General features: G+C 51.2%; 1 protein-coding gene across 1 annotated transcript; it reads left to right on the top strand.

Moving 5' to 3' along the window:
• Positions 1–845: 845 nt before the first annotated feature.
• On the top strand, positions 846–11949 carry LOC119444202 (uncharacterized). The gene is made up of 6 exons (XM_049664927.1): positions 846–925; positions 1756–1978; positions 2060–2251; positions 5065–5256; positions 11017–11160; positions 11496–11949. The coding sequence occupies exons 1-6, from the start codon at positions 846–848 to the stop codon at positions 11703–11705; spliced, it is 1041 nt and encodes a 346-aa protein (XP_049520884.1). The 3' UTR covers positions 11706–11949.
• The last annotated feature ends 2225 nt before the right edge of the window (positions 11950–14174 follow it).

The following is a 14174-nucleotide window of genomic DNA, read 5'->3' as shown; positions in this document are numbered from 1 at the left end:
TCGAACAAAGTAGACGCTTCTGGAACATTCTTAAGCCAGCGGCTTACGGAAAACGTGATTCTTTTTTTTTTTTTGGCAACGATCATTTTACTTCAGTTCTTTATATATTTTCTTGCTCTATCGCGATTGCGCAGAGTTGGTCTCGGCGATAACGTGTATACGCCGCACTAAAGAAAGACGGCTGGTCCCAGTAGCGCATGCGCGAACTGCAGATAATCGTCATTGAAATATACATATAAGAAGCGGCCGCTGGTAGGCCCGCCCGTCATACTGAATTTGACGCTATACCTGCTATACCGTCGTCCGTGTCAGTTGAACCAGCGATCGACGAATTTAGCCTCACCAGTTAACCTACAAGGTGGGCCCCTATATACGTATATAGCTTAGGGTGACGCGGATATATTGATTTCTTGCTGTTGTCTACACAATGGCCATTTACTAGTTTAGATGTTGCTGCGTAATTACCGTATTTGCACGCATATAACGCTTTTTTTTTTCGTTTTTCCCCATCGACATTTCTGGGCACAGAAGGCGCGTCGCCTTATATTTGGGCTCGTGACACGAATATAACGCTTTTTTACTTTAATTTCGCCTGCTCACCGTCAAGCTATTACCTGCCCGTGCATTTTGCGCCGTTTTCTCCTGACAAAGAACGCTGTTGGTGCCGCGTCAATCTGGTATAACGGCGTAATTATCGCAACTCTGAGCAGGACGACAAACGCCGTTGTGCACGTCTTCAATGTCGCATGGTGGATCGCCGCGCAATCCGTGAAAGGCCTTGTGTTCGATTGTGTCGCGGGCATTTCTGAGCAGTTGTTTGTCCGATAACCTTAGTGGGTGTCACAATGGACGACGCCGTTCTCGCCGACAGTGCCAGAGCCCATCCTTTTAGTTTATTTTGCGGCGGCAGTTCATACTGTCCGAGGTAACACCCCCACCCCCTCTCGCGCTATTTACGCGAAAATACGGTACGTTTCACGTCTCGCTTGCCGTTGACTATTATTTTTTTTTTTTTTGTCTTCCTAACCGTAGGTGAATCCCGTGCAACCAAGTGACCGTGTCACTACTCCGGGGGACAACGCAACCAAGTGACCGTGGCTCTACTCCTAGGGACAACGAGCAACCGTCGTCGCTACGTTCGATCTTCGGCAGTAGTATTCACCAGGTGCGATTCTAGCTTGCGAGGGTGGCGCGGCTATTAAATCACCTAATTGGCAATGTTAACTGTTTGGGACTGATTGGCAAGAGAAGGCCGCTGCCACATTGGGTCGTTGTCGTGACGGAAGCGGAGAGGACTGGGTGGGGCGATTGTAGCTTTAGGCTTAGCTAACACTCGGAAGGGTAGCTCGCACTGTGCAGGCTCCAGCTGGCAGGGGTCCTCTCTCGTTTGCGACACGGACATCGGCCCATTCCGAGTGCTATTGCTTCCCGGTCATAAATTCGTGTGTCGGCGCGCGCGAAATGTGGAAGTAAATTGCACCCGGAATTAATTAGTGTCAGGTTTCTTCCAGCGAAACAGAAGAAGAACGGACGTTGCCTACGGTCTGCAGCGCGGTGCGCTGCGGCGAAGACGGTGGTGGGTGGCCACATTTTTTTTTTTGTCTTTCGTATGTTCTTGTCCCTATGGCTGTGTCACGCCATTCTTTCGTCGCTCGAGAAGCCCAGCATCGTGGACTAGTCCCATCGCCCACTCCTGCGCGATGACGCTTGTCTTGGTGAGTACGTGCTTTCTGGTTACTTTCGTCATTTAACAAGTGCACCCCCCCCCCCCCCCCCGTTTTTTTCCAGATCTGGAACCTGTGCCTTGGCCCCTGGCACCCGTTTCCTGCACCCGGCCGTGTCTCGCACAGCTGACGTTCAGCACCTGTCTTTCGTCCAGCAGCTGATCGTGTCTTCACTTCTGTTCCTGCCTCATTGCTATTGTGTCCTGGTGAATGAAGCTGCCTGCAATCCCCACCCTGCAGAACGTCCACTGCACGTAAGTATATCGAGTTCTTACAGCCCATGCTGTGACGGTGTGCTGACAGGCTATTCATAAGATGCCTGTTTGTCATTTCAGTCCGCATCCTTTAGTGCCAGACGCACGCGACGGATTTTCCTGCACCCGGCCGTGTCTCGCACAGATGACGTTCAGCACCTGTCTGTCGTCCAGCAGCTGATCGTGTCTTCACTTCTGTTCCTGCCTCACTGCTGTTGTGTCCTGGTGAATGAAGCTGCCTGCAATCCCCGCCCTGCAGAACGTCCACTGCACGTAAGTATATCGACTTCTTCCAGCCCATGCTGTGACGGTGTGCTTACATGCTATTCATAAGATGCCTGTTCGTCATTTCAGTCCGCATCCTTTAGTGCCAGACGCACGCGACGGATTTTCCTGCACCCGGCCGTGTCTCGCACAGATGACGTTCAGCACCTGTCTCTGGTCCAGCAGCTGATCGTGTCTTCACTTCTGTTCTTGCCTCACTGCTGTTGTGTCCTGGTGAATGAAGCTGCCTGCAATCCCCGCCCTGCAGAACGTCCACTGCACGTAAGTATATCGAATTCTTCCAGCCCATGCTGTGACGGTGTGATCTCCTGGTATTTACGTGAAAATACGGTACGTTTCACGTCTCGCTTGCCGTTGACATATTTTTTTCGTCTTCCTAACCGTAGGTGAATCCCGTGCAACCAAGTGACCGTGTCACTACTCCGGGGGACAACGCAACCAAGTGGCACTACTTCGAGGGACAACGGAGCAACCGTCGTCGCTACGTTCGATCTTCGGCAGTAGTATTCACCAGGTGCGATTCTAGCTTGCGAGGGTGGCGCGGCTATTAAATCACCTAATTGGCAATGTTAACTGTTTGGGACTGATTGGCAAGAGAAGGCCGCTGCCACATTGGGTCGTTGTCGTGACGGAAGCGGAGAGGACTGGGTGGGGCGATTGTAGCTTTAGGCTTAGCTAACACTCGGAAGGGTAGCTCGCACTGTGCAGGCTCCAGCTGGCAGGGGTCCTCTCTCGTTTGCGACACGGACATCGGCCCATTCCGAGTGCTATTGCTTCCCGGTCATAAATTCGTGTGTCGGCGCGCGCGAAATTCGCGTGCCGGCGCGCGCGAAATGTGGAAGTAAATTGCACCCGGAATTAATTAGTGTCAGGTTTCTTCCAGCGAAACAGAAGAAGAACGGACGTTGCCTACGGTCTGCAGCGCGGTGCGCTGCGGCGAAGACGGTGGTGGGTGGCCACATTTTCTTTTTGTCTTTCGTATGTTCTTGTCCCTATGGCTGTGTCACGCCGTTCTTTCGTCGCTCGAGAAGCCAAGCATCGTGGACTAGTCCCATCGCCTACTCCTGCGCGATGACGCTTGTCTTGGTGAGTACGTGCTTTCTGGTTACTTTCGTCATTTAACAAGTGCACCCCCCCCCCCCCCCCCCCCGTTTTTTTTTTTCCAGATCTGGAACCTGTGCCTTGGCCCCTGGCACCCGTTTCCTGCACCCGGCCGTGTCTCGCACAGCTGACGTTCAGCACCTGTCTTTCGTCCAGCAGCTGATCGTGTCTTCACTTCTGTTCCTGCCTCATTGCTATTGTGTCCTGGTGAATGAAGCTGCCTGCAATCCCCGCCCTGCAGAACGTCCACTGCACGTAAGTATATCGAGTTCTTACAGCCCATGCTGTGACGGTGTGCTGACAGGCTATTCATAAGATGCCTGTTCGTCATTTCAGTCCGCATCCTTTAGTGCCAGACGCACGCGACGGATTTTCCTGCACCCGGCCGTGTCTCGCACAGATGACGTTCAGCACCTGTCTCTGGTCCAGCAGCTGATCGTGTCTTCACTTCTGTTCTTGCCTCACTGCTGTTGTGTCCTGGTGAATGAAGCTGCCTGCAATCCCCGCCCTGCAGAACGTCCACTGCACGTAAGTATATCGAATTCTTCCAGCCCATGCTGTGACGGTGTGATCTCCTGGTATTTACGTGAAAATACGGTACGTTTCACGTCTCGCTTGCCGTTGACATATTTTTTTCGTCTTCCTAACCGTAGGTGAATCCCGTGCAACCAAGTGACCGTGTCACTACTCCGGGGGACAACGCAACCAAGTGGCACTACTTCGAGGGACAACGGAGCAACCGTCGTCGCTACGTTCGATCTTCGGCAGTAGTATTCACCAGGTGCGATTCTAGCTTGCGAGGGTGGCGCGGCTATTAAATCACCTAATTGGCAATGTTAACTGTTTGGGACTGATTGGCAAGAGAAGGCCGCTGCCACATTGGGTCGTTGTCGTGACGGAAGCGGAGAGGACTGGGTGGGGCGATTGTAGCTTTAGGCTTAGCTAACACTCGGAAGGGTAGCTCGCACTGTGCAGGCTCCAGCTGGCAGGGGTCCTCTCTCGTTTGCGACACGGACATCGGCCCATTCCGAGTGCTATTGCTTCCCGGTCATAAATTCGTGTGTCGGCGCGCGCGAAATTCGCGTGCCGGCGCGCGCGAAATGTGGAAGTAAATTGCACCCGGAATTAATTAGTGTCAGGTTTCTTCCAGCGAAACAGAAGAAGAACGGACGTTGCCTACGGTCTGCAGCGCGGTGCGCTGCGGCGAAGACGGTGGTGGGTGGCCACATTTTCTTTTTGTCTTTCGTATGTTCTTGTCCCTATGGCTGTGTCACGCCGTTCTTTCGTCGCTCGAGAAGCCAAGCATCGTGGACTAGTCCCATCGCCTACTCCTGCGCGATGACGCTTGTCTTGGTGAGTACGTGCTTTCTGGTTACTTTCGTCATTTAACAAGTGCACCCCCCCCCCCCCCCCCGTTTTTTTTTCCAGATCTGGAACCTGTGCCTTGGCCCCTGGCACCCGTTTCCTGCACCCGGCCGTGTCTCGCACAGCTGACGTTCAGCACCTGTCTTTCGTCCAGCAGCTGATCGTGTCTTCACTTCTGTTCCTGCCTCATTGCTATTGTGTCCTGGTGAATGAAGCTGCCTGCAATCCCCTGCCCTGCAGAACGTCCACTGCACGTAAGTATATCGAGTTCTTCCAGCCCATGCTGTGACGGTGTGCTGACAGGCTATTCATAAGATGCCTGTTTGTCATTTCAGTCCGCATCCTTTAGTGCCAGACGCACGCGACGGATTTTCCTGCACCCGGCCGTGTCTCGCACAGATGACGTTCAGCACCTGTCTGTCGTCCAGCAGCTGATCGTGTCTTCACTTCTGTTCCTGCCTCACTGCTGTTGTGTCCTGGTGAATGAAGCTGCCTGCAATCCCCGCCCTGCAGAACGTCCACTGCACGTAAGTATATCGACTTCTTCCAGCCCATGCTGTGACGGTGTGCTTACATGCTATTCATAAGATGCCTGTTCGTCATTTCAGTCCGCATCCTTTAGTGCCAGACGCACGCGACGGATTTTCCTGCACCCGGCCGTGTCTCGCACAGATGACGTTCAGCACCTGTCTCTGGTCCATCAGCTGATCGTGTCTTCACTTCTGTTCCTGCCTCACTGCTGTTGTGTCCTGGTGAATGAAGCTGCCTGCAATCCCCGCCCTGCAGAACGTCCACTGCACGTAAGTATATCGAATTCTTCGAGCCCATGCTGTGACGGTGTGATCTCCTGGTATTTACGTGAAATACGGTACGTTTCACGTCTCGCTTGCCGTTGACATATTTTTTTCGTCTTCCTAACCGTAGGTGAATCCCGTGCAACCAAGTGACCGTGTCACTACTCCGGGGGACAACGCAACCAAGTGGCACTACTTCGAGGGACAACAGAGCAACCGTCGTCGCTACGTTTGATCTTCGGCAGTAATATTCACCAGGTGCGATTCTAGCTTGCGAGGGTGGCGCGGCTATTAAATTACCTAATTGGCAATGTTAACTGTTTGGGACTGATTGGCAAGAGAAGGCCGCTGCCACATTGGGTCGTCGTCGTGACGGAAGCGGAGAGGACTGGGTGGGGCGATTGTAGCTTTAGGCTTAGCTAACACTCGGAAGGGTAGCTCGCACTGTGCAGGCTCCAGCTGGCAGGGGTCCTCTCTCGTTTGCGACACGGACATTGGCCCATTCCGAGTGCTATTGCTTCCCGGTCATAAATTCGTGTGCCGGCGCGCGCGAAATGTGGAAGTAAATTGCACCCGGAATTAATTAGTGTCAGGTTTCTTCCAGCGAAACAGAAGAAGAACGGACGTTGCCTACGGTCTGCAGCGCGGTGCGCTGCGGCGAAGACGGTGGTGGGTGGCCACATTTTTTTTGTCTTTCGTATGTTCTTGTCCCTATGGCTGTGTCACGCCGTTCTTTCGTCGCTCGAGAAGCCAAGCATCGTGAACTAGTCCCATCGCCCACTCCTGCGCGATGACGCTTGTCTTGGTGAGTACGTGCTTTCTGGTTACTTTCGTCATTTAACAAGTGCACCCCTCCCCCTTTTTTTTTTCAGATCTGGGACCTGTGCCTTGGCCCCTGGCACCCGGTTCCTGCATCCGGCCGTGTCTCGCACAGCTGACGTTCAGCACCTGTTATCGTCCAGCAGCTGATCGTGTCTTCACTTCTGTTCCTGCCTCATTGCTATTGTGTCCTGGTGAATGAAGCTGCCTGCAATCCCCGCCCTGCAGAACGTCCACTGCACGTAAGTATATCGAGTTCTTCCAGCCCATGCTGTGACGGTGTGCTGACAGGCTATTCATAAGATGCCTGTTTGTCATTTCATTCCGCATCCTTTAGTGCCAGACGTACGCGACGGATTTTCCTGCACCCAACCCTGTCTCGCACCTGTCTGTCGTCCAGCAGTTGATCCTGTCTTCACTTCTGTTCCTGCCTCACTGCTATTGTGTCCTGGTGAATCAAGCTGCCTGCAATCCCCGCCCTGCAGAGAGAGAGAAAAAAAAATAGAAGAGAGGAAAGGTAGGGAGGTGAACCCGACGCACGTCCGGTTTGCTACCCTCTACTGGGGAAAGGGGGCATAGGGATGAAAAGAGAAAGAAATAGAGAGCACAGTTTCGCCCACATTCGAAACTTCGCACGAAGTCTACAGACGGTCGCCAAGACCTGTCGACTTGAGGTAGTGCAACAAGGCTTTCGTGGCTGTCTGTGCCATCGACGCATACGGCCATTGTCCAAGGATCTTCATTTCAGAAAATGGTCGAGAGTCCAGCCGGTTCAATGCTGTCCGGAGAGCTTTACGCTCGATATCGAACTGGAGACAGAGACATAAGACATGTTCAATTGTTTCTCTGGTTCCACAAGAGTCGCACATGGGTGTATCCCTAATTCCATGCCGAACGAGCAGGCCTTTGTAAATGCCACCCCGAGCCAGAGGCGGCACAAGACTGTCGCCTCAGAGCGGGAAATGTTTGATGGCACTTGTAGCTTCAAGGATGGATCAATTTTGTGGAGATGACACTTCGGGAGGTTAAGAGAAGACCAATATTTGTATGCCATATCTTGTGCCCCGATATGAAGTTTTCCTGCAGCGTCGGTCCTGGATAAGGGGATTGGGACTGGTCGGCCTTCCAGATGAGCAGACCGGGCGGCTTCGTCGGCGAGGTCATTACCAGCAATGCTGGTATGTCCCGGTAGCACTTCCATTGCCGGGGAACTGTACCTCTATGCCATAAGTTGTTAAAGTTGTTCAGAAGCGCTCTTCTTGTCTCTTGTCCAAGGTGTCCCAGGGCAGAATAGGTGATGCCGTCAGGAAATGGAGAGGATCGTTTAGGGACTGCCAGGGCAGCTTCAAGTTCTTCCATGGTAAAGGATACGTCCATTTCCGGTACCTTAGCCGCTGGGAGGTCACTTACATCAACGTTGATGTCGACAGGCTCGCCAGTGACTCTCGCACAGAATTCCTCCGCCAACCTAGCTCTGTTTGGCCAAGATGGAGGGCCAAAGCTGCAAATGGGTGTCGTTGTTGTGGGGATGAACGAAGACCACGTACTGTCCTCCAGATATGTGAAAGCGGCTTGCGAGGGTCCAGTGACTCGCAGAATGTCTTCCATCGCTCACTCTCTAGTTTGTGTATGCGACGCTGAATTTTCTTCTGAATGCGACGTGCGTCTCTCAGATCATAAATTGATTGAGTGCGTCTGTATCGTCAGGGGGGGGGGGGGGGGGGGGGTTCTGCACGCTGTCGAATCGCACGAAGTCTTTCAAGTTCAATGTCGAAATCCGTTCGACTTGATGACAACGATGATGAACACTTGGAAACTTTTAAGTGCTTCTGCGATGGTGTCGGCGATGTCGCCGGCGAAATCTCCCCCACATGCTTCTTCCATAAGCGACGTAAACATAGCCCAGTCAGTGCTCTTCAAGATACCACGAGAGAAATACCGAGTAAGTCCATTAATCGTTGAGTAGGTGGGAATGTGATCACTCGCATGAGTCTCGATGTCGCAAAATCATTTAACACGGGATGTGAAGTTCCGTGACACCAAAGTCAAGTTCAGGCAGCTGCTAACGTAGGACCCCGCAGATACGTCGGGCTACCATCGTTCATGATGCAGAGGTCATAATCAGAGGCAAGTGACGCAACATTCCTTCCCCTGGAGTTTGTCTTGGTGCTTCCCCAAATCAAGTGGTGCGCATTGAAGTTCCCAGTGCTGACCCATGGGCCATCAGTTTCCTTTAATATGTATTTCAGTCTTTCAGGGTCAAACCGCCTTGATGGGGTGATGTAACAACCAATAAGAGTAAAGGCCATTTTGTTCTTTTTGACGCGGAGGCATACGTATAGGTTGTATTCATGAGGCTGAACAGCATGCGAAACATAGTTCAAGTCCGTGCGGATGTAAATGAGGACGTTGCTCCGTTCCTTGCATGTGGAAGAAGCAAAAGCTTCGTAACCAGATAATCTGTAGGGCTTTGATACATTCGGTTCACAAATAACAAGTATAGGGAACTGATTCTTCAAGACAAATTGGCGCAAATCCGAGATGCGGGACTTCAAGCCTCTGGCATTCCATTGAAAAATCGTCGCACTTCTAACTTCAGTGCGAAAAGAAAGTGCTGGGTGAGCCATGGTGCTTATAGGAGGCTTGCAAGTACTGGATTCAGTGCATCCAGTATTTACAATGCGCTTTCAGCTGTTGGTGTCTGCAGCTTGTTCAGTAGCATGCGAATCGTATTCATTAGTGATCGCACCATTATAACCACTTGCCGATCCTATTCAGTCAATTCACCGGCAGGAGATGCCCGGGATGGTCGACTTCCATCGACGTGCAGCGATTCTGCTGGTGGTTGCCGCTTTGGCAAGGCAGGCTAGGCTTCCGTGTCCGTATTCTTCCCAGTGCCCTTGTCCTTTGCAGGCCTTTCTGATGTCAATGGCCTGGGTGGTAGTGGAGGAGGTGACTGGGGACATGATATAAGCATCACCGACGCAGAAGCTTTTCTTGAAGAACGTCGGCGACGGGAGCGTCGCTTCCTGATTTTAGCGGCGGCTTCTCTATGAGAGGAATGATCTCTTGCCATCTCTTCTCTTGCCATCTCTTGCCATTTCCTTCTTAATCTTGGGGCAGTCTTTCGATGAGGCCTCATGAGATCCGTGGCAGTTTGAACATTTCATAACAGTGGCGGCACATTTATCCGCGGCGTGTGGTTCAGCGCAGCGGGGGCACAGTTTCATTCTCACAGACGCTGCTGACATGTCCGATCTTCATGCATTTGCGGCACTGTAGAGGCTTCGGAATGAAAGGCCGGACAGGATGCCGAAAGTAGCCTACCTTAACGTGAGACGGGAGGCACTTGCCCTTGAAAACAATCTTCACGCAACGGTAGTTGTCCCAGGTGGTAGACATCAACCATGACGTCACGATCACTTGCCGCTTTAACCAGAATCGGCAAGTCATTGGTGAGAATGGCCAAGTCTACATCATATATTACACCGGTGATGGCATCAAAGCCCAGTGGTATGTGAGAGCGCACCTGCATGCCATCAATATCTGTTACATGCGTGGGGCGCTGAGAGCACGCGCATGCAGAACATCAACCACCAGTACATTTTTGCGGGTGTTCACTCTAATGTCCGTGATTTCATTTGGCACCACGGTCTCTAGCAGCATCGAGACAGATTGGCTGTTAAGACGCTTCATGCTACCGTTGAGTTATCACAGGTATAAACAAAATGGTGTTGGCGTCGGAGTTCCGCATGGGCTCAACAGTTTGAGTACTGGAGGATGAAGAAGACCTGGTGTTCCTTCGCTTCGCCTTGCGGCTCCGCACAAGTTCGAAGTCTTCGTCGTCGGAAGGGTCCTCGCTGCTGAGCGAGTAGATATGGGTGCCTTCGCTGTCGCTGTCAGTCTGGAACCCGATCCGCTTCCTGGAGGCGGCCGTCGCTGATGCCGCCGGATCCGGCAGACGCCCTGGGCGGTCCACGTCCATCGCCACCGAACAAGGCGCGACACCTGATCCTGCCTGTTCCTGCTGATCCTTCCTGTTCCTGCCTCACTGGAGATTTCACAAAAATAGCCAGGGGTATAAAAACAACACTCCGCACAGAGACGCTTCGTCGTCGTCGTCGTCGTCCCCCGCCCTGCAGAACGTCCACTGCACGTAAGTATATCGAGTTCTTCCAGCCCATGCTGTGCCGGTTTTCTGACAGGTTGTTCAGACGATGCCCATTTGTCATTTCAGGCCGTGTCTCGCACCGATGACGTTCAGCACCTGTCTGTCGTCCAGCAGCTGATCGTGTCTTCACTTCTGTTCCTGCCTCACTGGTGAATGAAGATGCCTGCAATCCCCGCCCTGCAGAACGTCCACTGCACGTAAGTATATCGAGTTCTTCCAGCCCATGCTGTGACGGTGTGCTGACAGGTTATTCATAAGATTCCCGTTTGTCATTTCAGGGCGTGTCTCGCACCGATGACGTTCAGCACCTGTCTGTCGTCCAGCAGCTGATCGTGTCTTCACTTCTGTTCCTGCCTCACTGCTATTGTGTCCTGGTGAATGAAGATGCCTGCAATCCCCACCCTGCATAACGTCCACTGCACGTAAGTATATCGAGTTCTTCCAGCCCATGCTGTGACGGTGTGCTGACAGGTTATTCATAAGATTCCCGTTTGTCATTTCAGGGCGTGTCTCGTGCAGATGACGTTCAGCACCTGTCTGTCGTCCAACAGCTGATCGTGTCTTCCCTTCTGTTCCTGCCTCACTGCTATTGTGTCCTGGTGAATGAAGCTGCCTGCAATCCCCGCCCTGCAGAACGTCCACTGCACGTAAGTATGTAGATTTCTTCCAGCCCATGCTGTGACGGTGTGCTGACCAGTGGCGCACCGACGGGGGGGGGGGGGAGGATTCGGGGGTTGTAACCCCCCCCCCCCCCTGAGGCCGACTTAAGCCCCCCCTTTTGTTTAACCACTTTTCATTGCTTACGCATTTGAGTACTGCCACTAAGATGTAAGACGCGCAATCGAAATCGAAATTAAGTAAAGAAATCGAAATTAGTGCTGTTTAGATGGTATTGGCAAACTGTCAACCCCCCCTGGCAGAGATCCTGGGTGCGCTACTGGTGCTGACAGGCTATTAATGAGATGCCTGCTTGTCGTTTCAGTCTGCAGCCCTATATCTGTTGCCCATCAAGGTCTGTCCCACCAGCGTAGCAGGCAATGACACCAAGTGCAGATCGCATGGACGCAGGCGTTGCTCTCGCCACTCATCACATTGCTGCTCCCGAAGACGTCGTGCTGCAGGAAACGTTCTTCGCTGCCTCGACGAGGCCACACAACTATTAAGTCCCAAGAAACAGCGCGATGTCGCGTGACATGAATGATCATCTAACATCCCGGTTGGAGTTGTTCGTTCCACCCTGTAGCAGTGCGACGGCCACTCGATGAAGTCGCACGTTATTTAATGGCTGTGACCGTATATGGGTACAGAAAAATCCCAGGTAACATGCTGTTCTAGTTCGTAGTGGTACACTGATCAAACTCTAGCATTGGGTTGATCTGGGGATTCTTGCTTCTTACATTCATTGACATTCTATGCTTTTGTAATTTTACACTGATGCTGGTGCGTTGCTGAATTATGTGTTGTGTGTGCGCGCGCACGCGTTAGTATGAGTGTGTGTGTGTGTGTGTGTGTGTGTGTGTGCGCGCGCGCGCGTTCGTATGAGAGTGTGTGTGTGTGTGTGTGCGCGCGCGCGTTCGTATGAGTGTGTGTGTGTGTGTGTGTGCGCGCGCGCGTTCGTATGAGTGTGTGTGTGTGTGTGTGTGCGCGCGCGCGCGTTCGTATGAGTGTGTGTGTGTGTGCGCGCGCGCGTTCGTATGAGTGTGTGTGTGTGTGCGCGCGCGCGCTTTCGTATGAGTGTGTGTGTGTGTGCGCGCGCGCGCGTTCGTATGAGTGTGTGTGTGTGTGCGCGCGCGCGCGTTCGTATGAGTGTGTGTGTGTGTGCGCGCGCGCGCGCGCTTTCGTATGAGTGTGTGTGCGCGCGCTCTGGTGTGTGTGTGTGTGTGTGTACGCGCGCTCTTTCGTATGAGTGTGTGTGTGTGTGCGCGCGCGCTCTTTCGTATGTGTGTGTGTGTGTGTGTGTGTGTGTGTGTGTGTGGTGTGTGTGTGTGTGTGTGTGTGTGTGTGTGTGTGTGTGTGTGTGTGTGTGTGTGTGTGTGTGTGTGTGTGTGTGTGTGTGTGTGTGTGTGTGTGTGTGTGTGCATGATGCTGCACTCATTTCATCTGGTAGTTAACATAATTCTCCCTGGGGTGCGTTTCCAATTCATCCACGAATTGTTTGACTGGTTTCTTAGAATTGGTGACATCCTTCAGTAAGATCGTCGAATGCTCAGCAGTAATGGTTGCGAATTGTTTCGGAAACTCTTGCAACATTTGCACTGTAGATCTCGTCCACTCGTATATTCAGTTGTGGCACTTAGTTTCTTGTGAAATTCTTTGGTATTCCATGGGATTTTGGTCGGTATCTTTTTCTTATTCACATATTCTTGGTGTTTCAAGTGACTCATCATGGACAATACAAAACAGTATCAATGTACCATTACAAAAAGCACATGGTGTGAATTAAAGGCATTAAAACTTATTATTATGAGCACATCCTTTGAAATCTAGTGCTGGCATGGCACTAAGCTCTTATATTTTTGACCTGTCTGCTGTCATTAATGATGCTGATAATAGAGCCGTGTAGCACTTTCAAGGCACGGCAGGTTCTGGATCGCTCTTCAGACAACACTACCATACATGCCTGCTGTGTTCAAGACTGTTTTGCTACAGTTCCTTTTGTCCTACATGAGTGTTCACTGCCCTGTGTAAATTTACCTGCCTGTGTTTATTTACTAGACATTTCTATGACATGTGTTTGCTCACTGATATTCCCTGGAACTGAATAAAATAGCAAGGATGTTTTTTTTTATAGTACCTTTCTTGCACTGTTTTCCCCTATGTGAAAAAGATTGTCAGAACTACCTCCTACACAATAAATTGTTTGCCCAGTTGCTTGAAGTGTACAGTTCTGAAAATTAAAATTGAGCCTGTGAAGTCTTTGTAGTGTTAGCAGTCTGTTACCATATACAGTACCAAAGGCAGCTACAAGTGCTGTCATGAACTATTTGTAGAGCACCGGACTACACTCGTGACATCAGTTTAGACCGATAAAGTACAGTTTTATAAATCCATTTTGATTAATTACTTGGTAATAGGCTGATTATTCGGGAAATGAAGACCAAACTTTCATTTCTCGAACTTCGCGCCGTAACCCCAGTGGCGTGACGTCAGTTGGACGTCACCGGTTTCAAGGTACTTTTTTCTTATTTGGGTCGTTGCAGCTCAGTAAATGCTCTTTAAACTTTTTTTAAGTTCAGCCTCTTTTGGAATACAATGTAGTCAACCTTTATCTATTAAGAAGAACCGGGTTTGAACAGGTTTCGTCAAAATCCATGACATGCCGGTGAAATGGTGCGGGAACTTCAGGAGGCGCCGTCACCCGTCTTTCGTTCTAGCGCGTCTTTTCTGACTTAGTGTCCTTCTTGGTATCAGGGTAATTGTGCTAATATAGCTTAACTTATTAATTTTTTTCTCCAGTGTCTCCTGTAAATCACTGTGTGGCTGCTGTATATACCCATTCTCTCTTCCTATCCTCATCCTCATCTTTCATCATTCTGTTTTATTCGTTTTCCTCCTTCCCCCTTACAGAGTAGCAGGCCAGGGGTGGCTTGTACGAACATTTAATAACGAAAATAACAAATTTAAGAACGAACTCTAGTGCGGACTAGGAGCTGTCGAGGGA

This window comes from Dermacentor silvarum, chromosome 3 (assembly GCF_013339745.2).
Source record: "Dermacentor silvarum isolate Dsil-2018 chromosome 3, BIME_Dsil_1.4, whole genome shotgun sequence".
NCBI classification, from domain to species: Eukaryota; Metazoa; Arthropoda; class Arachnida; order Ixodida; family Ixodidae; genus Dermacentor; species Dermacentor silvarum.
This window is presented reverse-complemented; position numbering and strand designations above follow the sequence as displayed.

Bases quoted from the DNA above. Each gene is read 5' to 3' on its own strand.
- LOC119444202 (XM_049664927.1), top strand. From the start codon at position 846: ATGGACGACGCCGTTCTCGCCGACAGTGCCAGAGCCCATCCTTTTAGT. The intron at 926-1,755 runs GTAACACCCCCA...TCATTTAACAAG, and splicing joins GGCAGTTCATACTGTCCGAG to TGCACCCCCCCCCCCCCCCC. The intron at 2,252-5,064 runs GTAAGTATATCG...TTGTCATTTCAG, and splicing joins CTGCAGAACGTCCACTGCAC to TCCGCATCCTTTAGTGCCAG.